Source organism: Ictalurus furcatus, chromosome 22, assembly GCF_023375685.1.
Source record: "Ictalurus furcatus strain D&B chromosome 22, Billie_1.0, whole genome shotgun sequence".
In the NCBI taxonomy this organism is placed as follows: Eukaryota; Metazoa; Chordata; class Actinopteri; order Siluriformes; family Ictaluridae; genus Ictalurus; species Ictalurus furcatus.
This window is the reverse complement of record NC_071276.1, coordinates 9,099,979-9,127,850: the sequence shown is the minus strand read 5'-3', so window position 1 is coordinate 9,127,850 and position 27,872 is coordinate 9,099,979. Positions and strand designations below refer to the sequence as shown.

The following is a 27,872-nucleotide window of genomic DNA, read 5'->3' as shown; positions in this document are numbered from 1 at the left end:
TCACCAGGAGTACACTGTTAACTGACCTTTATTCTCTTTTGAAGCTCTTGTGAAGACATGCTGAGGAGTTTGGCATTTGTAAAGTTTGGTGTGTTTAATAAGGAGAAGCTGTTCATCACTAGCTCACATTCCCCCAGTGGACTCCCATAAGTACATTTGTGTGTGTGCATGTTTGCCTGTGTTATTCAGCTGCTGAGTTTACTAGATTGGCCTTGCTCCATGCTGGAGTAGGGATAAATAAAACACTTACCCAGCTGGCTTTTCTGTGGGAATCAAACAAACTGAAGATGAAGCACTGTCACTGCAGAGGTTTTGCTGCATTATTTTAGGAAAATGGGCTTTCAGATTTCAATGTAAAATCTTAATGGTGAATATCTGATAGGCAAGTGTTATTGCATCATATGAAGTAAGGGCCTATCATGTTTTAATATGTAAACACACTCCTATCAACACTGGTTTACTAATTTTTATATTCACAGTCTCTAATAAAAAGATGGTCTTCAACAGGGTTTGAGTCTATTTAAGACAAATGAAAAAGTTCCACATTCATGTAAATTGAATAGCATCAGCTCCTTCTACTCAAATAGTAAGCACAGCATAAGCTTTATTTCTATGCCTGCATGCTTACTTATACATCTACCTGTACACTACCAGGCAAAAGTTTTTGATCTGAAGGTGTATGATTACATGTTTGAAATCGGTGTTGTAGAGAAAATATAATTGTGCCAACATATTCATTTCTTTCATTAGAAAACTAACAGTTTATTTACAATTTTTTTTTTTTAATGGAGGGCTTGGAGTGAAATATTCCAAAAAGCAGCCAATAAGTGTCCAGCGTAGGTGTGAACTCCTTTAATACTGTTTAAAAAGCATCTCAGGGGGATTCCTCAAGAAATCGTTGAGAAAATGCCAAGAATACATTTCTGGAAATTCTAGGCAAAAAGAGGGTCTCTTTTGAAAATGCTAAAATACTAAATTATTTTTATTTATTTTTTAAAATTTTTTATCACAATATAATTCCCATAGTTCCATTTGTATTATTCCAGAATTTTGATTACTTTATTATTATTATTCTAAAATGTGGAAAAAAATTTAAATAAAGAATGAGTGTGTCTAAACTTTTGACTGGTAGTGTAAATGACATACTCATTTTTCAGAAGAAAAAGCTCCAACACATGCATAATGCATATATACCACAATGATAATGAATATACTTGACTTTAGCATTTTATTACACTGAGACTTATTTTAGTGTCCGTCAAAGCAGTCCAGTGATGTAATGTTGGCATCTTGAGTATGCCTATGATTGTTGTCTCTATCTCCCCCTATAGGTGACAGTGTTCATCTACACCGACCTAATGCTGCTGACTAGAGAGGACGAACCTGGTCGATGCAACGTGCTGCAGAGTCCTCTCTACCTCCATCAGATCCAGCTGCAAGACGGTATGTCTGCGTGCCTTTGTTAACTGCATAATGGGAGGTTTTAATTTGTGCTGTCTTGCGTTTTCTGCTTTAAGGGATTCTGCTAAATAAATGCATGCTGATGGATGTGTGAAAGTGAAAGAAGGATTTCCCAAAAATGGTCAAAGACATTTGAGTTTAAGAGTTAAATGAGAAGAACAGCTATGGAGAAATGACACAAAAGACAAGCAAGAAAGAAAGAGAAAGGAAGAATAAAGATGGTAATAAAAAGTCAATTTAAAAGAACAAATTAATTAAGGGAGGCAGACCAAGAGAGAAAGCACAAAGAATGAAGAAAGAAAAAGAGAAGAAATTGAAAGGAAGATGAGAAATAATAGAAAAGTGTCTCTCATTGTCTCCCTATTCCTTACAAGCAGCAAAATATATTATGGCAATTATGTGCCACACAGTTGCAAAATTATTCAACCCCCATTGCAAATCAGGTTTATTGTCAAAATTTACAGACTTTCAGCTTTTTGCAATGAACAAGTCAAACAATACCAATTGAAATAGTTCAACACAATGAATGTTTCAAGTGGTTTCCCCAAATTCAACTGAAATTGCAACTTATAATAACTTCTCCAGTTTCAAAATTATTCAACTCCCTGAATAGAATCCCTCACAACAACACAAATATGCAAAACAGGTGTTGTCTCAAGGACTTCATTAGTTGCACCAGGTATGCTTGAGCTGGAACACATGAAATACCTGGAAGGGGCAGAAAAAGGAAGCTATCAACGGCTGCAAACAGATTTCTGAGAAGGCAGGTTGTGAAAAACCCTCGAGTGACTGCAAAAGACCTGCAGCAAGACTTGGTGGCAACAGGCACTGAAGTTTCAGTGAGCACAGTAATGAGTGTACAAAACGCAGAAGGTTTCCATGCCAGAACTCCAAGACGTACACCATTACTGACCCAAAAGCACAGGAAAGGTCGCTCAAAATGATATAAATAAGCCTCAGAAGTTTTGGGATTCTGTTCTGTGGAGCGATTAAACAAAACTGGAACTTTTCGGCACGATGGATCAGCGGTATGTCTGGAGGAAGAAGAATGAAGAAAGAACACTCTGTCCACAGTCAAGCATGGTGGTGGCTCGGTGGGGCTCTGGGGCTGCTTTGCATCCTCTGGCACTGGAAACCTGCAGCGTGTGGAAAGCAAGATGGATTCATTGAAGTATCAAGAAATCCTAGGAGAAAACATCAAGCTGTTTGTGAGAAAGCTGAAGCTTGGGTGTCATTGGACCTTCCAGCAGGACAATGATCCCAAGCATACCTCAAATTCCACCAAGGCTTGGTTGCAGAAGAAGTCCTGGAAGATTTTACAGGACCATCACAGTCACCTGACTTGAACCCCATAGAAAATCTCTGGTGGGATTTGAAGAAGGTGGTTGTACCATGCAAATCCAAGAATATTACTGAACTGGAGGCCATTGCTCATGAGGAATGGGTTAAGATTCCTCAGGAACGCTGCCAGAAGCTATGCTTCTCGTTTGCAGCAGGTCATAACAGCAAAAGGGTGCTCTACTAAGTACTAAAGATGCTTGCTATGAAGGGATTGAATAATTTTGAGACTGGAGAAGTCATTATAGCATTACAGCATTTTCAGTTGAATTTGGGGAAACCACTTTAAGCATTCGTTATGTTGAACTATTTCTGTCAATTTTGACAATAAACCTGATTTACAATTGAGGTTGAATAATTTTGATTGCAGCTGTACATCTTGCTTGGACACCAATAAATTGCAGTGCATTTCACTATTGAATTGAAATGGCAACACTTCTAAAATGGTGCACTATATAGTGGATAGATTGCAGTTTCTCACAAACAGCCTTACTTCAGTGTGCAGGTTCACTTCCTGTGTGAATTTAATCAAAATGGCTGATTTCTACCTGTAAAAGCCCACTATGGCATCATTAGCTGGCAGCTGAAATTCAAATTCATCAATATCAAATCTAAGTATTTTAAAAAAAAGTTATACCCTCTAGAATTATTGGCACCCTTCATGAAAATGAGTAAAAATAAAATATAAAAAGAATAAAACATGCAGTAAGTGACATGCTCAACTCAAACATATAGGATCATGGTGTAGCTTTAATTAGTTTTTTTTTCCCAAACACTAAAATAGTGCAACATTGGTTTGAAAATGATCAGCTCCCTTACAATTATTTTGCCATGTCTACCCTGGAGAGAACAACGGTACTGATTTTCTTTCTGTAATGTCTTACAAGGTTATAGACACTTGTTGAGGGGTCTTGGTCCTTTATATTCTTATTTTAGTGCATATGGACTTTCCTCTTCTATTCAGTCCACAGGTTTTCAGTAAGGATCAGATCCAGAGACTTTGATGGTTTTAAAGGGGTCATAACATGATTTTTCATGTTTTTATTTTGTTTGGGAGTGTAATGTATCTGTTTGTGCATGTATAAGGTCTGCAAAGTGGCAAAAATCATATTTATTCTATCTAACGAATCTAATGAACACTGCTCCAGACCTGCCCGAAATGCGTTGTTCAAAGTCCAGATATTACTTTCTTAATTTCTCTACGTAACAGCGTGCACTATCAGCATAATCCTGCCCAAAGGCAGCCATGGAAAAAGAAGGCGAGACTTCTGTGAATTCAGGCGCCATGTCGCGGAGACACTGTGTGTTTTGGTGCGAAAGCAAAACCTGTGTAATTAGCCTTCCAAAAATGGATGAAATCAGTGGTTACTGTTTATTTATGACGCTGTGCCTGAGCAGTATAAGACAAATGTTTGCTTGTGTACAGTGCATTTAATGGAGCAGAGCTTCCTGAATCTGCAGTTGACTGTTCGTATGCGGAGTTGTGTGCTGTGGCTCAGTTGTAGGCCTCTGCTAACGTGCTAGCTAAAGTTTGCTAAGTTGCCTAAGTTTTTTGGTGGTATGACCAACGTTGATTGATATAAAGACATATAAAGATATAAAGAAAGATATATTGCATGAGTAACCATGTATACACAGTAGCTGTGTACATCATAGTTAGTCCCGCCGGCAGGGTGTCGGAATTTACATCATATATGAAAGGTAAGGGAGTTACAAAATAAAAACTTCCCACTGTGAATCGTTCTGCTCAAGTCGTGTTTGCAAACTTGTTTCTGCTTGATCATCCGCATTTTCTGAATCTGGCTCGAACTGATCCGGTAAAACCAAGGACATGTTTAATTCAGCACGAGCAGCGCAGCAAAAAAACAAACAAAAAAACCCTAATATATATATCACTCCCGCCTTACTGCTGCTCACGTCTGGTGTAAAAGCACTCATTCGTTAACATGCATGCCGAAAAAAAATACGCTCTGCTCTGCTACAGCATGCGATGTGAAACAGGCTATTGCTTTAGAAGCCTTGAAGGCTAACGCTAAGGGGTGTTACTTTTCCGACATACGCAAGGCTTTTGGCCAATCACAACGCAACTGGTCAGCTGGCCAGTCAGAGCACTCTGGGCTTTACCGACGGAGGGGCTTTGGTGAAATTGGAGCGTTTTAGGCAGCTTAGGAATTGAGGTACTTCAATAATGTACAGTATCTGACAAATAATTAAATTTCTAAACATTAAGGTATGTTAATGTATTCTCTTACAACCAATAAACAACATAATTAACGTTTAAAAATATTTTTAAAAAACATGATCTGACCTCTTTAACAATTTTCTACTGATTTGGATAGATGCTTGGCTCATCGTCTTGTTGAATGCTCTGACTATGAACAAGTCTGAACCTCCTGGCAGAGGTAACCAGGTTTATCATATACTGTATGATGCCATCAATTGTGACAAGATTCCCTGTACTACCAGCCACAAAATAGCTCCGACGCATCAATGATCCTCATCCATATGTTTTAGTGAGAATGCAATGTTTTTACCTTATATCTTTGTCACCAAACATGCTGATGGTGTACAAGATCAAAAAGTTTGATTCGAGTTTGATATGAGTTTGATTCATATCGCACAATGCCAGATGTAGTTCTAAACGCACTTTTTGAAGTTCAGGAGCTGTATATTGTGAGGTGCTCTCAGGAAGCACTTCTTTCATGCAAAGACATTAAAGTTATTTGTTCTTTCTCATATTAAAGCATAACAAAGGCATTTTACATGTGTTCAGCCTCATATTTATACCCCATGTAAACAGGGCATGTTTAATAAGGGCAACAACAGTTCTTAGGGACTGGGAGCAAATGAAAATAATAAAACAGTTTCTGAATTAATTGTAGAAAATTATTTAGGGAATAATAAGTATGAGGAATAATAAAAAAAGAACAGCCAGCACGTTTCATTGGTTTGCTTGCAGACCCGTGTAAACATATTAATCTTAGTTTGTGCTGCTACATGTTTACAGGATTAAGAAATAGACAGCCATGTGTATATTTGTGTGAAAGTGTATGAAGTATCTCTGAGCTGATTGTTTACATAATAGGGGATGTGAATAAGCTCCACCCTGTATTATTTGTGACTGTGTATATGAACCATGGCAGGAAGGAGGCGGCAGGGCTGTATGTGTGTGTGTGTGTGTGTGTGTGTGTGTGTGTGTGTGTGTGCGTGCAATAAGAGAAGTTCCCTGAGACTAGCTGCCGAGCTGCTTTGCACTCTGCTGCTGTGTCCGCCATAAACAATGGCCTTGTCTCCGGCAGAGTCAGTCCCAGGCTGCCTGGGAGGGTGTGTGTATTATTCATCTTCCTGATGATGGATAGAAATATCCAAAGGCGTGCCACAGCAGGCATTTCTGCCTTTCTCCTGCCACCTCTGTTTATAAGGAATTTTATTGACCTTTTTTACGGAAGAAACTGTCAGTGCCTAAAGGGTGTTCATTACATTAAAGTGGTTTTAGTGAAAAATGAACAAGGGCCTTTAAAAATAATCCTGCATTTGTCTAATCATGAAGGAAATTCAAACTGTATTGATTGTTTTTAAGACAACATATATCTCTTCCTTTGCAGTTCCCGCAGATAAACTGCGCCTGTATGTCTCATACAGGATAGAGGTAAGAGTGCATCAGTACACCAGTTTCTCATTTATTTATTCCCCAAATGTTTTGAATAAATTTATATGGTGATGGTTTACTTTATTTTCCCATATTTTGAAAATCAAGAATAAATTTTTAAATTAGATGTCCCGATATTATATGTAAGTAACAATATACCAATTTCCAACCATCATTAGCAGTCACCTTTTCAATAGCTGAATCACTGGTGTTTTCTTGATGGTATAGTGCACTATATATATATTTTTAAATGCCCTATATAATACCCCATGTAATGAAGATATGTAACAAATAAGAAGACATTTGGGATTTAGTGTAACTGTGTGTTTGAGAGGGCTTAAATGGATTCTGGTTGGCCTTCTTATGTGCCTTCTTAAGCAAAGCTCTCAAGAAAGCAAGAACGTTTGGACGTTTCCTGTTTTAGGATGAGATATGAATCATAGTGTCATAGTGCTACTGTCAAATTTAGTTCTGTCTCTGTCTGCTGATATCAAATTATAAATGAATAAATACTTCCATCTATTCTAATACTTAAGTAAATACAATTTTAAGCGGGGTTTTATATCCCTACTGTACAGTATCATACAGTACATTTTATGCACCTGATTAATAGGATTAGCATGCCAAATTTCACTCATCCAGGCTTTTATAGTATGTTAACAGCATCTCCATGCTGGAGTGACTCTTAATTATGACATGACGTACGTCACATGTGAGTTTGTTCCAAGCTCCTCGCTCCCAGAAGAGCAGACGTGTCAGCAAGACAGACGGCTCACTCCAGCAAATACACGCAGAGGCGAAGCGTTAAACACACAGCCATCTGCCCATCTCCCTGACAACACCTCTCTCTCTCTCTCTCTCTCTCTCTCTCTCTCTCTCTCTCTCTCTCTCTCTCTCACACACACACACACACACACACACACACACACACACACACACACAGTGATACATCAGTGGTAGTGTGTGTACTTCTTGTCTTTGCTTTCTCTCATCTTTTCTCCCCCTCACCTCTCATTCAGTGCAGCGTGCGACACAAAGGTTGCCTTTCAGAGCCTGAGCAGTAGAAGGACATGCATAATAAACCCTGACAATAAAGCACATATCACTCGTCTTTGGCGAAATGAAAGGGATGTGTTTCTCTCTCTGTTTACATTTCTTCCTGTCTCTTTTTGTATGTAGAGAACTGAATGTCTGTTCAGTTTGGAGGCCTTTTCAGCCGAGCAGAAAAGAAGAGTATACCAATGTCTGAGAGACAACATCAACAAGCAGCTCACTTCTAGTCCTGATCAGGTACAAAGCACGCATCTTTCACTTTGTTTCACAAACACTCACATGCACACACACAGACACACTCAACATCACCTTTTTTTTTTGTAAGGCACACTATTTTGTTTAGAACATCTCTCCTGTTATTGTGTGCTTTATAGTTCAGTTCCACCATGAATTCAATCCCACAGTTCAGTGTGTGTTTAAACAGGATGCAGTCTTATTTCATTCCCGTTGAGGACGATGAAGGAGAAAATCTGATTTTTTTTGTCCATTTCTCATCCCTGCTGCGACTCGGTGCCCCCTGGGCTGGCATTAGCAACAATTGATTCAGCAGCGACATTAATCAGAGCAGCACAAACAGATACGCACATGCGACTTAGAGAGAGGGAAAGTGAGAGAGGGCGAATGGGAGGGAGGGTGGAAAGGGAAGATGTCACAAAGAGCTGCTCCAGTGCTGCTGCCTTGATGAAAGAACACATTATTTGTTTTTAGGAGATAAACACTGGATCATTAATGAAGGTGAGGTCATTCAAATAATGCATTTTGTCAGCAGACGTACTAGATATTTGCAGCATGTACTGTATATTTGTTTTACATTTCGATGTGGCATTTTAAAAGTGATTTGTCAGTGATTTTTAAACGTAGTAATGCTTTTCTAAATTAACTTGTACAGTGTTTAAACTGCATGTATATTTTTTGACAAATGTAAAGTATATTTTAAGGTAAACAGCAGCTTCAACATTAGTTAGATAAATAGATGTAGATTTGACATTCAGACAGAATTGTTGTTTTGACAATCTTGCTATCACAAAGCTCATGAGGTCAATCTTTGCAGCATATTTTGGATTACTGTTTGGTGGACAATGTTTGGTTTGTTCACGCCAAAAAGAGAATTAAGCTGTAAATCCTGTAAGAATATATATGTTGCTTTAAAAGTGCTCAGAGCATGTATGTAAGTATATAAATGATTAATGTTGGAGAGGTGTTATTGCATAATTGCTGTGTAAACATCATGCTGTAATTTCCTGAAGTGGAAATTAAAACAGCTCAACTGATGACAGCAGTAAAAGATTTTATGTGCATGTGCATCTGCATGTGCAGTTCACATTAGTCTTCTTGTGTGTAAATTTACACACACTTAGGAGCAGGATACAATATAAACGTTTTTCAGAATTTAAAGGATATTCATGAATAACAAATTTCTTGTGTAAACACACATACAAACGATTTACACACAAATCTGTTCGGATTCAGCTTGATAAATGAAGACCAGTGGTAATATTACCAAACAAGCTACATACAGTTGCAATCAAAATTATTCAACCCCCATTGCAAATCAGGTTTACTGTCGAAATTTACAGACTTTCAAACAAAAGCAATTGAAATAGTTCAACACAACGATGCTTCAAATGGTTTCCCCAAATTCAACTGAAAGTGCAACTTATAATGACTTCTCCAATTTCAAAATTATTCAACCCCTTCGTGGCAAGCATCTTTATTACTTAGTAGAGCACCCTTTTTCTGTTATGACCTGCTGCAAACGAGATGCATAGCTAGACACTAGCTTCTGGTAGCGTTCAAGAGGAATCTTAGCCCATTCCTCATGAGCAATGGCTTCCAGTTCAGTAATATTCTTGGGTTTGCATGCTGCAAGTGCTTTCTTCAAATCCCACCAGAGATTTTCAGTTAGGGGACTGTGATAGCCCTGTAAAATCTTCCAGGACTTCTTCTGCAACCAAGCCTTGGTGGAATTTGAGGTATGCTTGGGATCATTGTCCTGCTGGAAGGTCCAATGACGCCAAAGCTTCAACCTCCTCACAGATAGCACGACGCTTTCTCCTAGGATTTCCTGATACTTCAATGAATCCATCTTGCCTTCCACAAGCTGCAGGTTTCCAGTACCAGAGGATGCAAAGCAGCCCCAGAGCATCACTGATCCACCACCATGCTTGACTGTGGACAGAGTGTTCTTTCTTCATTCTTCTTCCTCCAGACATACCGCTGATCCATCGTGCCGAAAAGTTTCAGTTTTGTTTCATCGCTCCACAGAACAGAATCCCAAAACTTCTGAGGCTTATTTAAATGATTTTGGCTTTTCTTGTGCTTTTGGGTCAGTAATGGTGTATGTCTTGGAGTTCTGGCATGGAAATCTTTTCCGTTTAGTACGCGCCTTACTGTGCTCACTGAAACCTCAGTGTCTGTTGCCACCATGTATTGCTGCAGGTTTTTTGCAGTCACTCGAGGATTTTTCACAACTTGCCTTCTCAGAAATCTGTTTGCAGATTTTTCTGCCCCATTCAGGTATTTCATACATTTCTGCTCCTAGCCAGTTCAGGTATTTCATGTGTTCCAGCTCAAGCACACCTGTTGCAACTAATGAAGTCCTTGATTAGTTTCATCAGGTGTGCTTGAGACAACACCTGTTCTGCATATTTGTGTTGTTGTGAGGGATTCTATTCAGGGGGTTGAATAATTTTGAAACTGGAGAAATCATTTAAGTTGCATTTTCAGTTGAATTTGGGGAAACCACTTGGAGCATTCATTGTGTTTGTTTGATTTGTTCATTGCAAACAGCTGAAAGTCTGTAAATTTTGACAATAAACCTGATTTGCAATGGGGGTTGAATCATTCTGATTGGAACTGTATTTACTTAAATCACACCTAGCAATGTGGTTTTCATCAGCACTTAACTGAATGATTTAGTTACATCCTGTGCACAAACACTGATATAGTTAGTCACCCAATGATCACAAAGTAGTGTATAGTGTAAATGGAGCTAGGTGATTTAATTTAAAGTCACTGTTACTCAAGTTGGCAATTTTGCTAGTACATACAAACCTCTGCAAAGATGTTGACGTACACAGTCTAAAGAGATCATTTATCATCACAGTCCAGAAAATGCCAGTGTGGGTAGAGACCTGATTCAAGTTCAAGAAGCTTATCAATGCTGTTACAGATAGAATTAGTTGGAAATGCAAATGTCTGCAGCTATATTGGTGTTTTTTGAAATCTACATACAAGCAAATGGCACTTGCATCTAAATGGGCGTTAGATATCCAAGTGTTGAAGCTGGTATAGCTTTGTTGTGTACAATATAGTGTTGAGATTTGGGAGCATAGCTGTTTATAAGAAGAGAAGGTCTACACATTACAGATGCAATAATTACCTCTCCATAATTACCTCAAATACATTTTCATGGTCTTTGAAGTTGTTCAATATTGTTAGTGTTGAAATACTCTTGTGTTCCCTTGGTCTTGTTTCTAATGGGACACTTTCTTTTCTGCTACACACTGCTTTTTTAGAGTAAATAAACTGCAACTGTGGGATATTGTGGAACTATGGAGCAGTAGTACCAGCTCTGAAATTTGTGCAGATTTAAAGTATTATTTGCAAATACAGTATCTTTGACTGAGGAATTAATTAATTCCATCAGTACAGGAACACATGAAAATCTTTGTCTCTGGTAATCACACACATGCTACAGATTCAGTGGATAGAGATTAGGTTGAAAAACATTGGACCATTCCTACCAGATGGGTTTTATAAACGTAAGGTAACACTTGGTGAATGCTTTCTTGGCAGATGCTAGAGCCAAAGGCTGGTGATCAGGCTGATTTAGGACTGCTGGGCTTTGGAGCACACAGTGTTTCAGAACCAGGTTCTCCATCACAACCCACTTGCTCCCCTCTCAGTGGTCTTACCAGAGCCAGAACCAGTATCCCCTCTGAGTGTATGTCATATCCCAGTGAGTGTGTCCAACCCCCTCCTACACTGGGAGACACCTCTAAATCTGCACACACGGACCCTGCTGCCATCTGGAAGGAGAAGGTGAAGGAGCCAAAGCGAGGTGAACGGGAGCCAGAGTTTGAGAGGAGGGAACAGGGTGAGGGCGAGAGCGCCAGACCCACGTCTTCATCTTCCTCCTCATCACCTCTCATCATCCCTAAACTGTGCCTAGATCGCTCCTTCAATCCAGACGCTCTTACCTCACCATCCACTGATGATGATGATGAAGACCTTGAGGAGGAGGAGGAAGAGGAGGAGGAAGAGGACAGCGATGAAGGCTATCTGAAGCGGAGGAGCCTGGTAGAGATGTCACCTGGCAGGGGCCAGCAGAGCACGAGGCTGTGTGTGCAGCGCTCATTGCACCGTCGCACACACAGCGAGGGCAGCCTGCTGCAGGAGCCACGCTCACCACGCTTTATCTCTGACCAGGCCATACACTGCATGGATAACAGCAGAGAGATGCAGCAGCGCTGGACTGTCCCCTCACCCCAGACACTGAGGAAAGAGCTCACAAAGAACAGAGGATCTGTCCATCAGATCTGCCTGCTCTTCACTGGTAGAAGGGTACGTTTCTGCTTCACTCTACACAAACTCAATCCTCAACTAGAATTCTCTTTCATTACAAACTACTGTATATCTCAACCACAACTATTTCTCCACCACTGCAGAGTTTAACACCCAAACTATGTTCTACTGTTTTAAAGTATAAAGATTATTGCCACTGTTTAAATATGGGAGAAGTTTGGATCATACTTTCATTTTTATGCATTTCATATATTAGGGTTTATATGGATGAATAATTTGACAATATAATGTGTAAATTACATAAAATATGTAGTATAAGTAAACTATAATATGCTGCTATGTATACAATTACAGCGCAATGCATAAAATCATGAAGATACAGGTCAAAAGCTCCTGGGGGTGGGGGGAGGGTGTGTGTGATGTGATCTCAGTGACTTTGTTGTGTTTGGTTTTTTCTTCCTAAGTATTTTCGGAAACTGCTGATTTCCTGGGATTTTCATGTGCAACAGTCTCTAGTTAAAAAAAAAAAAACATTGATCTGAGTAGGCACTCAAAAATGGCCAGATAAGGATTGTTGCCTGGGCTTTTCCCAATTTTTAACTGTCCATTTTAGGTTAATTTGTGTCAGCTGTAGCCTCAGATTATTGTTCTTGGATGCCAGGAGCAGAACCTGACATGGTCTTCTGCTGTTGTAGCCCATCTTCCTCGAAGTTTGATGTTGTGCTTTCATAGATGCTTGTCTACACACCACGGTTATAAAGAGTGGTTATTTGAGCTACTGTAGCGTTCCAGTCAGCTCAAACCAGTCTAGTCATCTCATCAACTGCTGCTCACTGGATGTTTTTTTGTTTTTCCCATCATATTGTGTAAAGTCTAGACTGTTGTGCTTGAAAATCCCAAGAGAAACAGTATCTGAAACCAACCCATCTGGCACCAACAGCCATGCCACAGTTAAAGTCAGAGATCACATTTTTCCTCATTGTGATGTTTGATGTGAACATTAACTGAGGCTCTTAATCTGTATCTCCTGCCACATGATTGGCTGATTGGATAAAGTGGCAGGTTAGTGTATATTTGCATGGTATTTTTCAGTGTATATAGCAATAAATTTCTCTATCCATGTTTCACCTCTCATTTTAGAGCATGTTACACAGTATTAATGCATTTTCTTTCCTACAATCAGGTCTGTGGTGAGCCAAACTGTAAGTGTCAAATGGGGAAGAGCGCCACGAAAAAGAAGAAATCGAAAAATCTGTAAGTCATAATGTTTTCTTATACTTTACCAAATGTGCGTTCACTGTTCTTGCAACATATTTGTTGTTGAATAGGCATTTATAAGACCTTTTATCTTCCTCAAAAAAGCTGTTCTAGGCTTGATGCCTCCACAGTGCAGTAAATGATGACTTGAATCTTGGCTCTATATCACAGTGAAACCCAGCTGCTGTCCCAATATTCTTGATAATAATCTCTTCACCTTTCTGTTAGTCTTTGTCTTGACACACAATACAACTACACACAGTTGAATACTCAGCTAGATGGTGAGCCATTCTAAAGTAACACTAAGTATGTTTCTGTCCCGCAGTGCAAAAGATATGAAGAATCGTCTGACCTTTCTTCGGAAGAAGAACAACAACAGACCCGGAAGCCATCCATCCAGCAAGCTTGATAAAGTCCTCAAATCAGACAAGTTAGTGCAAGTGTTTACTTCCTTCATTACCAGAAATGACTCTAAGATGAGATGAGTCATGCCGTAGATCAATGGTTTATCAATACTTTGAATACTGAAACAATATTCAATGCTCATAGATAAATATCATTAGTGGTATTAGGTGTGGAGTAAATAGATTGAATGCAGGATGTCTGTCTCAGTTATATATAGCAAAAAATCAAGGAATGCATTATAAAGGGTAACTTATGGGGGTTTTAACCACCTTCTTTGCTCTGTTTCTCTAGTAGACCTTCTCCAGAAGAAGCTCTTAAATGGGGAGAATCTTTTGACCTGTTGCTCTCTCACAAATGTAAGTACATCTTGTTTTCTATAGTACAATAACTGTACAATAAATGTGCTTAATAACTGTATTTATTAGAGATGCACCGATACAAAAATTTTCTACCGATAACCGATTATTCAGAGTGATATCGGCCGATACCAATAGTTCTGCCTTTTATGCCTTCTTATAAATTACTAATGATTAATTTAAAGATTTCTGAAAGAAATGCAAATAAAAACTTTATTCTCTCCATTTCACCAAGTTGTTTCACAATAACTGGTCTCATCAACAGAAAACACATTACTCAAATTAACATTAACACATGAACTAAATTCTGAAGATTAAAGTAAGATTTCTTAACTTACTGAATGTTATTAATTCATATTAACATTGACTGAATTCTAAAAAAAAACTTCCTGTTAGTCTCATATTCACTCACCACAAACAAAAACATTTCTACTTCATCACTGACATCAAACTGGTCATATATAATATAAACTTTTTTATATATTAACATTAACTGGATATGAAATATGCTACTTTACAAATATATTTTTCTGTGCAATGTATACTTTTTTGTCAACTCATCTTCATTTAAACCTTTAAACAGTGTACTGGTGCTTTAATTCAGCACGAGGGCGAGTGGGCACCGGGGGGAGGGGGGTATTGACTCGACACCAAAACTTCTGCATCGTAAAATTTACTTCCGGTGTAAAATTTTAGTGGTGCAGAGATTACAGAGTTTACAAACTGCAGTTTTGTCATCATTCCACACAAGAGACATCTTCTTTACACACAGCACGAAATCTGTGTTTTCCCACCCTCTTTTGATTGACAGGATATAATCAGCCCTGATCATTAGATGTTTTTAAACTTTCGGCCGATAGCGGGAAAAATAGCCTTTACATCGGTGCATCTGTAGTACTTATTGCTCTATAGCACAGTAAATTAATAAATTAATCAATTTATTTATGTATGTAAAGTTTCATTTCTTTAAAAAAAATTTTTTTTGCAACATGCCATTAAGGTGTGTGTGGTAACTGTTATCTGCTTTGACAGATGGACTTGCCGTGTTCCGCTCCTTCCTGCAGACAGAGTTCAGTGAGGAGAATCTGGATTTCTGGCTCGCTTGTGAGGACTACAGGAGGATCAAATCTCTATCCAAGATGGCTTCCAGAGCGAAAAAGATATATGAACAGTACATCTCCATCCAGTCATCTAAAGAGGTAGGTTATTAAAAAAACAGTGATTGTAAGACTTTAGCAATCAATAACAATGTGCCAGTGAAAATTTGTTTAGACAAACATGGATAATGTAGCCCAGGACTCATCCTCCACTTTATTAAGAACACCTGTACATCTGCACATTCATGCAGCCAATCATGTGGCAGCGGCGCAATGCAAAAAATCATGCAGATACAGGCCAAGAGCATCAGGTAATATTCACATCAAACATCAGAATGAAGAAAAAGTGTGATCTTTGTGACTTTGGTCATGGCATAGATGTTCGTACCAGATGGGCTGGTTTGACTATTTCATAAACTGCTGATCTCCTCGGATTTTCGCACTCAACATTCTCTACAGTTTACACAGAATGGTGCGAAAAAACATAAACATCCTGTGAGCACAGGGTCTGCAGGCTGAAATACCTTGTTGATGATAATGATCAGAGGAGAATGACCAGACTGGTCTGAGCTGACAGGAAGTCTATAGTAACTCAAATAAGCACTATTTACAACTGTGATGAGGAGAAAAACAATTTTAAAAAATTGCCAAGTGACAGATCTACACTGTATTTCCCATTAATAAAAAATCAGGATCGCAATGTATGACTATGCACGAAACACCATGAAATCCCTAATAACTAGCCAGCTAGTTAACTGCTGGGAAATGTATCCAAGTTCCCCATCATCCCCCATTAACTGGTATATCAGATGTGATATATATATATATATATATATATATATATATATATATATATGCAAAGCTGTCACATATGGAGTTCAAATATATCGCTTACCTAAAATGCTGGAAAATGTGACTTCTGCTATGTTACCAAATGTGACTCAAATATAAGTCCTTACAGTCAGAGCAATTTAAAACTCTTTTTTTTTTTCTCCCAGGTTAATCTAGACTCTTACACCAGGGAGCAGACCAAGGAGAACATGGAGAGCATTGGCGCTGACTGCTTCGTCCTGGCCCAGAGCCGGATCTTTGGACTCATGGAGAAAGACCCATATCCTCGCTTCCTCCGATCTGACATCTACCTGGATTTAATCCACCACAAGCGAGTGCCACAACAAAGCTCTCTTAAAGCTGCTGATTCTGACTGCTGAGTCTTAATATGTCAGTACCATGAAGGAGATATACCGCATTCCATATCAAATGGATGTCAAACTGTAAACAGTGTTTGTTGGCCAGACCCTGTGTATAGCACTGTGTTTGTGTTTTGTGCTGATATAGACACAGAATGTACCAGTAAGGTGTATTTTGATTCAATGCTCCCCCCTGTTGGATGATGCTGGTAAAATGATGACACATGGACTTGGTCTGAAATATTGATCACTGTGGCTGTATTAGCACCATCCAGAGGGTGAAAGGCATGTTGGGAAATGAAGCAAAGAAGAAGCTTGGTACTGTTTTGTTACAATCTGCCTTCACCAGTTATATAAAATGAAAAGGGCACAAATGGATGACAAATTAAAGGAAAAACTTGTGGCTCTGTCATGCAGTGGGGGGTATTTTGCTGGCTTGATTTGGATCTACTTGTTACTGTGGACAGTACTAATCAATACAAATTTATTCAGACTGATCACCTTTATGATGAAACATTTCTATCCTAATGAGAGTGGTCTCTTCCAGCATGACCCGACCCCATCTACAGAGCACAAGAAAAATGTATGTAAATAATATGCTATGGCATATCACACTCACCAGATCATAACCCAGTTGAACACCTTTTCGGAGGTTTTGGACTGATGTGTCAGACAACACTGTCCACCAACATCATAAAAACACCAACTGAGACAATAGCTTTTGGAAGAATGGTGTTCATCCCTCCAGTACAGTCCCAGAGAATATGTAGAATTTATGCCATGGTGCATTTGAACTGTTCTGGTGGCTCGTGTTTGGCTAACATCTTACTAAGTCACTTTATGCTGTTTGTTTTCCTTTTAATTTGTCACCTGCCTGTACATCAGAGAGTTTAATCAGAAACACCGAATGCCCTCTTACATGATTCCAGTGATTAAAATGGCTGGACTTTGCATGTATGAGTTTTCAGTACATAAAATGAGCTTTGACAGCATAGATTAAACCTGAGCTTAAGAATCTGTAGGAATTATAACATAAAGAAGCTGTAAAGGGAAGCAAAAGCAGTTAAATCTGCTCCAGGATTAACTGTGTAATAATAGTTCATGCCGATTGATTTGTGCATTCTAGCAGATACCAGCAGATTTTAAATACCTGATACTGACCCTTTTCCATTTGATAATTACAAAAGCTGTTCAAGAGATTTCCAATGAGGTTGTAATGAAATAATCATCCAACCAGCCATCCTACATGGCTTTTTATGCAAGAAAACGTGAAAAAAAAAAAAGTCATGTTCCTGATGTTTATTAATTTTGTCGGCAGATCAAATCTGTAAACATCAAATCCAATCCAGTGCAAATGCAGCATTTCAGACCGGGATCGGGCCAATTCCGATACACAACACAGCACTGTAGACTTCATACCTGTTTTCATTTAAAAGTGCAATACATGAGCTCTCCCCTCCAGCTGACCTCACAACGGATAGAACTAAATGTGCATCTTTATTATATTGATCAGACATCTTCTGTCTACAGTGGATACAGGTGATTATAAGGAGATATGAAGATTTAGGGGAGTGTCATGGTAAAACCTTTTGTGTTGTTGAAAATGTTTCTGTTTCCTGTTTTTAGGGAGGCTCTGTTATTATTTAAGTATACATCTGAGATGTTAAACAATAATAAATCCTCAGTGTATTGGTTTTTTAGTTGCTATGAAGTAACTGAGCATAGAGTACATATTTAGTGCATAAAAGTCAGAAATCATAAATTTCATGTCCATTTAGTGTTTTAAGCTTCTCGGAGATCTGAGTTATATTAAATTGCTTTTTTAAAATCGTAACTTCTTGCTATAAATATGATCTTTACTGTATTTATTTGTGTGCTCACCATCCACTTACTGCTGCCTGTGAGTGCTCTATATTGAGATTAATAAAGCGACATAACATAGTAGTTTCATTATACTGTAAAAGTAATTTGCATTCAGATCTATTCTGCATCAGGAACATTTCATCAATATTGTTTTGATTTTTATAAGACTTTTTTTTTTACTGTCTAATAATTAATGCACTTCATTTTTCATACCATTAGTGGGCAGTATATGTCATAGCTAATGTCAATCACATAAGTAAATAAACAATAATCTTTGTACATTTATGGCATTTGGCAGACATCCTTATCCAGAGCGACTTAGAGAAGTGAAAGAACATTGCATTTTATATTTACACAACTGAGCAGTTTAGAGTGAAGGACCTTGCTCACGGGCCTGGCAGGGGTAGCTTGGCAGTGCTGGGATTTGAACTCATGACCCACTCATGACTCATGATCAGTAGTCCACTGCATTCAAAAATGTTATCTTTTAGCTGAACTATTTTAAATATGACAAAATGGAATAGATATTAAGGTAATAGATGATGATAGTGCATTGATGCTATGTACAGAAGCCTGATGTTGGCCCTCTGAGGTACTAAATGAGGCTCTGCGTGATTTACTGGTTGAATGCCCTCTTTATCCCCAGGAAATATTCAGTGTTTAAAAGAAGAACCCAAACTGTATGTCTTGGTGTTTAGTTTAGGATAAAGCTTCATGTGCTGGTGTGAGTTATTTGGTTGGAAGGATTTCTTAAGAAGAGCTTTGAAACTGTGACATCCCTGTAAGCCTGAGGGCTAATATACTACAACAACAAATTAAAGGAAATTAGACTTGGGTATGAAAACAAGGCAGTATTTGATTGAGGCCTTAAAGCCTAAAAACATATTTTTGAATCAATCTGAAAACTTGTGATTTTCCTTCCTTTTTACATCTGTATGATGTAGTTATAGATGTAGTTATTTGATATATTAGTAAACCAACTGGCATCCACATAAACAGTATAACATAATATTAAGAAAACATTTCTCACTCACTCTTTCAGTAACCTCTTTATCCTGGTCAGAGTCAAAGTGGATCCAGAGCCTGTGCTGGGAACATTGGGAGTGAGAACACACACACACACACACACACACACACACACACACACACACACACTCTTTCTCTCTCTCTCACTCACTCATTTACCCTATGGGCAATTGAGCCAATCTACTACCTGGTATGTTTTGGGAGGTTGGAGATAATTGGAGAAACTGGAAGAAACCCATACAGACAGAAAACAAACAAACAAATAAACAACCTCTGCATAGACTATAAACTGAGCTCAGGATCAAATTGGGGGACATGGTGTCGTGAGGCAGCAATGCTACTCCACACCACCCAGAAAACAAAAAACATTTGTACCCTAGGAGAGCTCCTGAGTTTGTGTAAATTTATGTATAGAGTGACTCACTGTTATAAAACTCAATAGACAAGCTCTAAAATTGTATAATTGCTATGTGCTACTGCAATGTGTTACCTGTGAAATTTAAATAGCATAATTATTTTTAATTACACACAAATTTTATGAAACTCAGTCATTTCATATTAATAACTTGAAAGAAAGCAATCCAAAATAAATGCACAAATTAGGGTAAATAGGACATTAATTCATTAAATCATTCAATTAAAATGAACAAAAAAAACTGCTGTAGCTGTGTTACTGGAAAAATTTTGTGCTCACTGCTCTTATGAGGCAGACTTTCACAGTTTACTCATATTTTGCCATTTTCAGCTCTCTGTGAGTTTTTTTTTTCCTTTTATGGAGTTCTGTGGGCATGGCTTATGCAAATCAGATGTACCATCAATGCGCTCAGTAATTTCAGGGTGATTCGCATTTCACAACAAAAGCATGGGAGTATGAAGAAAATCTGCCTTATGGAAACTTGTAAATTTGGTGGGGATTTTTTTTTTTTGGCCGACTAAAACATTTACACACAATTTTATTAACAGTTTCAGAAATGAAGTCCACAGGCACACATGAACTATTCTGTTATTTAAACAGAGGACTTTCTTCTATCCTAATTAGTTGGCTAATCTTATTCTTAGTTTATTGATTTGTTTTTGATTGCTTTTACTAATAAGATATGACTGTGTTTCAAAATGTTAATTAAATTAGTGTGTAATTAAAATAAATAAGCGATTTAAACCAAGGCGCACAGTGGCTTAGTGGTTAGCACGTTCATCTCACACCTCCAAGGTCGGGGGTTCGAGTCCCACCGTGGCCCTGTGTATGTGGAGTTTGCATGTTCTCCCCATGCTGCGGGGGTTTCCTCCGGGTACTCTGGTTTCGTCCCCCAGTCCAAAGACATGCATGGTAGGCTGATTGGCATGTCCGAAGTGTCCATAGTGTGTGAATGTGTATATGATTGTGCCCTGCGATGGATTCGCACCCTGTCCAGGCTGTACCCCGCCTTGTGCCCAATGCTTCCTGGGAGAGGCTCCAGGTTCCCCGTGACCCTGAAAAGGACGAGCAGTATAGAAGATGGATGGATGGAAGCGATTTAAACCTGACAGTGTAATCCATATGTAAAATTACAGTAACTCGTGGCAAATATGTCCGTCGATTGAGGTTCACATTAGTCTCCATAATATGTCAATTTGATCAACTCAGGAGCTCTTGTAGCACTGTAGCTCTTGACCGAACTTGATTTTCATGAATACCACATTTCTTGTTGAAATGCTCTTGCTAACAATTAACAAACAAACCTATTCAGAAGCAGCTTGATAAATGACGGCCAGTGTGTGTAAGTATACCAGGATGGGTGTGATGGTCTCATTTACAGTGAATGAGAAGTGAAACATCACTCATATACATTGAATAGTAATAACATTAGAATATTTATTATCTAAATGGTATAGATCTATATTGTATCTACGTATATTGTTAAAACACTTTAGATATATTTTAGAAACCATATAAAGTACATTTTATTAAGAAAGTAATTAATGGAAGGAAGAAAGACATGGTATAGTGTTGGTATAACTACTTTTTGAACTTATTTATTTGTAATAACAGTGGCAATGAAATTTCTCTGCTACATATTCCTATAGATGGCGCTAAAATCTCAGCTTTCTCCTTTGGCACATCTGTCCTAGCCATACAGTCTATATTTGGACAAATCTTTTGAGGGATGGCATGGCAGTAGTGTGTGTGTGTGTGTGTGTGTGTGTGTGTGTGTGTGTGTGTGTGAGTGTGTGTGTGTGTGTGTGTGTGTGTGTGTGTGTGTGTGTGAGTGTGTGTGTGTTTGTGCACGCACGCTTGTATGTATGTGTCTGTGTGTGTGAGAGAGAGAAAGACAGTTCAGTAGTAAGGGTATTTGATGGTAAACAAGCAATTCAATCCATGAAACTTCTTTCTACTTCTGAACCAGAAACATTCACTGATTCTCCAGCAGTATGGTAGAGAATTAATATATGTATGGTGCAAACAGTAGGTTACAGTCAAGCCAATAGGTTAACTCTATCAAAACAAATTTGCATTTCCTTCTGATAAAAAATGCTCATGATGTGATCCAACATTCCTCCTGATGCATCAGCAGATTCTTCACAAATCTGATGACCCAGTCAAGTAACCTGTTGCATATGCATCAATTAAGCCCCTTGCTTTGTTAATACAACAATCTTTCCATGATGCACCAAAGGGCAGTGACATGTAGGAGACTCACAAGTGCACAGATATATTCAGATGCAGAAAGGAAGTCATTCCATATGATGGCTGATAGGATCAGACATTGACAGCGACTGCACTTTCTATGGCTGCTCTCTTTTCCCTTATCTTTTTCTTTTTTTTAACCATAAAGGATGACCTCATCGCTAAATATGGCTCCTGGCTCCTTCCTCGCCTCATCATCAGCAGATTGGAGAATGGGCATTGAGCCAGTTTTCTCTATCTCTTAAAGGAACAGTCCTCCCTCACACCCCGTCTCACACTATCACTGTCTGTCTGCTGTCTCGCTCTGGTGCTTTATCTCATACACATACTTTCATGTCAGAAAGTCAGACTTTGTTCTTACTCTCTTGTTTGCACTCCCTTTCTCACATGCACAATCCAGGCCAATTTATGGATATTGATTATGTCTGTGAACTATATAAGCTTTGTTCTGAGACGATCAGAAGAAAAAAAGTATTTGTGGCAGCAGCTTGAAACAAAACCAAGTCCAGTGAAGCGTAGTTCCAAAACCCTACAGAGAAAAACTGCCTTCCCAGACTGTATCATGTAATCAAGCATGGCTCTCCATGTCAGAGAGTTTATGAAGTGTAATATGAAGAGTATGACCACCGTAGCACTCTTTCTCAACTTCTCTGATGAGTCCATCAATCCTGTGCTTAACAGGAGTTTAATCAATAGGTCATGCTGAGGTGAACTGGCAACTAAATCTGCAATATGATGAGTAACATAAAGTCAGTTACAGAGGCCAAACTGTGGCTGAGGCACTCACTGTCATTTTAATTCTTGTTTTATTCCTTTTAACATGGTAAATTCTATAAAAGGCAATGTTAGTCATGGCGACTCAGATGAATTTTTGGTCATTCGTGAAGTATAAAAATCCACCAGGGCCTTGTTATAATGATGTGGCGTCCTTTACTTTTTTGTCCGGCATTGTCATGCTGTTCTATCTGGTGCCCAACTTCTTTCGAAGGCTCAGATGGTTCAAATTAAGGCTTTCCCTTTTCCCACTGTAAATAACCCATTCTGCAGTCTTTCTGCCAACACTTGAAATCCTCCAAAGTTTTCATTTTGCATCATTCACCTCAAAGGATGCTTAACTCAGCCTCCTTCAAACAGTGCTACAGGCTGATTAAAAAAATCTGGACAATTACAGACAGCTTAACCGCTTTTTTTTTTTTGGGACATGCCTGTGTCAGGGTCAAAGGGTGTCCAAGGAAAATAGATGTTAATGGTCTAACCCATAGTGTAGGTTTGAAAATTATATAAAAAGAAAGCAATTAGGTAGCCTTTAAAAAAAAAAAAAAAAAAAAAAAAAAAAAAAAGCAAGGCATGTAAAAAAAGCAACCATTCCATCCAGCTGTGCCTGTTGGCAGTAGTTCTGAAGTACGGTCGTTTTTAACCTGTCACGCTGTGCAGAGTGGTTGTTGGTTGTTGTGGCTGTGAGATGCATTAGGCCAAACCAAGCTCTGAAGAGGTATGATGAAGTAATGGGTTACAAGCACACTGCTGTCCACTACCTGCAGGTTTATGGAGTATTTCCTGGGCTTGTTTTTGCTGTGAGTGCTGTGTTCCAGCAGTAATAACAAATAACCACAACAAGCATCACAAGGAGGGAAACAGAGATTCAAACAATTTGGAGGCCAGTTATTTTCACAGTTGCTTAGTGGCAGTGGATTCGGCTTGGCATTCATTCATATTATATATATATATATATATATATATATATATATATATATATATATATATATATATATATATAAAAGTCCTTATATATAGGATCTATTGCTTGCTACTATGTTAATACAGCAGTACCTGGTGTTAATTAAGGAACAAAACCCAACACAAAGCAGGGGGCTGTACCAATCTGAAGTGGATTATTTTCCCCGTAGCAGCATAGCCCAAGTGCATTATTCCTGTTATACCACAGCAATTTGCCACTGATTACACTTTTTACCATTATTAATAGATGACCTGTTTATAGTTACATATAATGCTATGGATCATCCACAAGATAATTTAGTTCACGTTATTACTTATAGTCCAACAGATATAAACAGTCATTCCCTTGCAAACCTTTCTGTTTTTCTCTGCCTTAAAGTTAATAAGACAAAAAAGCACTATCCTCAGTATTGAAGACTTTCCTGTTGTAGAATATTTAGTGACATTTACAAAAAGATTACATCTGAGTTCCCTTTCAAAGGGAACTCAATGGTGCCTGGGCTTCACGCTGTGGGAAGTGCCCTTGTGCTGACCGGTATCTGACGTCTGTGCAAAATCAGGTGTCGTGGCATTTTGTGTGCTGTGTGACATGGTGCCTGTAAATCAAGTCATCAGCTTTCTTTGTCTTCAGTGCAAGCCACATGTCAACATGTCAGTGGTCTGTGTGAACATTCCTAAAACACTTCTCTCTATTTTCAAAAGAAATGTGTGTGTGTATATATATATATATATATATATATATATATATTCTTTTCTGTTCTATCACTATCCTGTGCAAACAGAATGAGTTTTAGAGAGTTTAGAAAGTGTATTACTCCCTGCTCTTGTGTTATTATAGAGGGGGAGGGACACATTTTTTGTGTGAAGGGTATGGGAGCGGAGCGTGCTGTGGCACAGCTCCACTCCCAGCTCTCTTGCTTCTTAGCTGAAGCGAGATGGGTCTTCTCAGATCCTAGTGGTCCTGTATGGATCTGAAGGGGGAATCAGAGAAATCTCACTCTTTCCTCTGCATCCGAATCTCCACTTCTGGGTTTTGGGGCTTGCGAAGCGACTTCTCCTTCCAGTATGGAGAGTCAACCCACCCCACCAGAGGAGCCAGAGGGGGGAGCCAGTGCATCATTTTTATGGGAGTGGAGGATGCTTCAGCAGCCCTTGAGGGGGCTGACTGTACTCATTGTAAGAAAATAATACACACACACACACACATATATATATATATATATATATATATATATATATATATATATATATATATATATATATATATATATATATATATATGTACACACATGGGTGGAACTCGCGAATCAGCCTATCATCCCACAGACTCCACAGAGTTTGAGGATTGGTTTATGATGATAGATCTAAAAAAATAAAAAAATTAAAAAAAAGATGCATATTCCATTGCCCAGTCACAGGAAATTCCTGAGGTTTGCATTTGGAGGCAAAGCATATCAACATTGGTTCTTCCTTTTGCTAGGTTTATCCTCTTGCACCTTCATGAAGTGCATGCATGCCACACTGGCTTCTTTGTAACTCCAGGGCATCCGTGTGCTAAATCAGGGGTTCCCAAACTTTTCCAGGGCAAGGCCCCCCAAATGGCATTAACATTTGACCGAGGCCCCCCTTTTGCAAGATGTCTTTAAAACACATTAAAAATACAGACATCTGAATATATCCCCCTTTCTTATTAATAATTACATCTTACATCTTTACATTACATTAGGAATTGCTTGTGTGTGTGTGTGTGGTTGTCTGAGAGTGAGAATTTATTTTTCACACCAAATTGTTGCGGCACCCCGGTCGCCCCCTGGCGGCCCCCACTTTGAAAATCACTGTGCTAAACTACCTGGATGGCTGGTTAATTTAGCGCAGTCCAGGAAGTTGGCGATTCAACATCGAGATGTTGTACTCGCCCATGTGAAGAGCTTGAAGCTCAGGTTGAACATCAGGGAAAGTTGCTTCTCTAGTCAAGAGCAACTTTTCTGGGGTTATATGGGATTCGAATACGATGAGAGTGTGTCTATCCCCAACGTGTAGGGCAATTCTATCAAAATTGAGCAAGATAAAGTTATGTCTGGGCATCCCCTCCAGTTTCTATGGAGACGGTTGGGGCTTATGGCAGCAGCCAACGTCATACCGTTGGGTCTCATATATCAGCCACCAGAGAGGATTATGTTATGCGCCCCCTGTTCAGGCAGGCTCAACTAATTCTTCTCATGCAGAGGGGACGTTTTGTCAGTGAGTGCAATGTACATTTGGGCAACCGGAATGTGTAAGCAGACATCGAGGCAGGGGCTGAGACCCGGGGATTGGAGGCACCATCCACAAGTTGGTGAGTCCATATGGAGGCGGTTTAGCTGAGTGGAAGTGGATGTGTTCGCCTCCAAGGCACACACTCCTCCTGCACCAAAAAAAAAGATTAGGGCTGGATGCCATGGTACACACCAGATCGCTTTGCTCCAACAGGCTCTAGCGAAAGTTCACCAAGATCATACTACGTCTGCAGCAAGTAGCCCCGTATTGGCCAGCTTGAATTTGGTTCTCTGAGATAATCTCTGCTGGATGGTACTCCCTGGGAGATTCCTGTTCGCAGGGATCTATTGTCTCAAGCCAGAGCACTGATTTATAACCCTCGGCCAGAACTATGGAAAGTGTGAGTCTGGCCCCTGAGGAGCACCAGCTCATACTGTAGATTCTGGTCTCTCAATAGAGGCTGTAGAGACCATGGCAAATGCTAGGAACATCAGTAAGACCCAGTAAACTGTGCAATGGCTACAGTCCTGGAGTTCTTATAGGAACGTTTCTCAGTTAGGTTGGCTGCTTCTACAATTAGGGTCTACATGGCTGCCATTTCAGCCAGCCACGCCCCTATTGATGGAGCCTCTGTGACAGGCCATACCCTCAGTATGGCGGAGTGGGTATACTCGTTCCCACAGCATGAAGCTCACGCAACGTTGAGTTCCTTTTGGTCCCGTTGAGTCTGGGTTATGCATGTAACCCTGTTCCCTGAGAAGGGAACAAACCATTGCATAGCTTTGTCATACTTGGGTATGCCCGTAAATTGTGTCTGCACTTCTGACAAAGAGAAGCTGATGACGTGGTTTACAGGTACGCCCAAAATGTCATGTCACCTGACCATGGTAGGCCTATAAATAGAGATTTTACACAGACTTCAGATACTGGTTGTGCGTGAGGGTGCTTCCCACAGCGTGGAGCTCACGCAACATGTCGTTCCCTTCTCAGGGAACAGGGTTACTTGCGTAACCTAGACAATTCCTTCCATAAATGCTAAATAAACATATCCTAAGAGAAAACTTCACCATATCAGCAAGAAGAGGTTTTTCTTTGCTAACTAATTTTTTTCTTCTGTTAATTATTAGGCCTTTTTTTGTTAGCATCTGCCATACAAATCTATAGAAACAATAATGTTTTCAAACAAGCATATTTATATAATCTTTTAAATTACTGCTGGAACTATTGTAAGACATGTGATGTTATTAAAAAAAATATATAAATTATGACCAATCAGATTCAAGAATTCAATGTTGTAGCATAAAATGCAATAATTATTCATATCTTAATCATGCACAAACGTTTCTGAAGAAAAGCTCAAGTGTTTAGGACATCCTGATGAACCTTACTAAACATAACTTGCTCTCCTGTTGTTTATTGTCACCTTGGCCTGAAAAAAGTAGGAGAATGAGGAAAGTGATAATGTTTCTCCAGATGTGGAACTGTTAATTAAATTGCAGCAAAGGTGTAAAAAGAGCATAGCTAGTGGAAGGGTCATCTCAGGATATGTCCCATTAGTATATGTGCCTCTGCTGTGTGACTGTTTGGCTAAGATCATAATGAAACAGTCTTGTGCACAAGAAAAGGACGCTATCACAATACCAGGAGGCCATCCAACTCACAATACCAGGAGGCCATCCAAACAATATGGGAGTCATTTAATTTTTGGCTATGTTGATTATTGTTTTTTTTTTTGCCATCTTTATTTTCCCTAAAATAAGATGGATAAACAAAGCAGTGGGCAAGGCTTTACTCAGGGAAATTTCAGAATGTCCTCAGACATCAATAACCAAAGCCAGTTCAGTTTTGATACATGCTTGGCATATGTCACTGACCTGCAACATGCGTGTCAATGTTAGCAAAAACCATACTCTTTTTTCTGATCTTATCAGAGCGAAGCAGACATGATTGGAAACAAATACTGAAATAAGCACAGACCCAAATCCTCCTTTG

The 27,872-nt window shown here is 39.0% G+C and overlaps 1 protein-coding gene across 1 annotated transcript in view; it reads left to right on the top strand.

The window, feature by feature from the left end:
- The window catches only part of LOC128598942 (regulator of G-protein signaling 3-like), a 35,388-nt gene extending 15,818 nt beyond the window's left edge, over positions 1-19,570 (top strand). Inside the window, exons 11-19 of the mRNA XM_053610173.1 lie at positions 1,332-1,443; positions 6,405-6,448; positions 7,628-7,738; positions 11,300-12,067; positions 13,212-13,282; positions 13,611-13,715; positions 13,985-14,046; positions 15,079-15,245; positions 16,142-19,570. Coding sequence (XP_053466148.1) covers positions 1,332-1,443; positions 6,405-6,448; positions 7,628-7,738; positions 11,300-12,067; positions 13,212-13,282; positions 13,611-13,715; positions 13,985-14,046; positions 15,079-15,245; positions 16,142-16,354 — 1,653 coding nt within the window. The 3' untranslated portion in view covers positions 16,355-19,570. The remainder of the gene's footprint in view (positions 1-1,331; positions 1,444-6,404; positions 6,449-7,627; positions 7,739-11,299; positions 12,068-13,211; positions 13,283-13,610; positions 13,716-13,984; positions 14,047-15,078; positions 15,246-16,141) is intronic.
- The last annotated feature ends 8,302 nt before the right edge of the window (positions 19,571-27,872 follow it).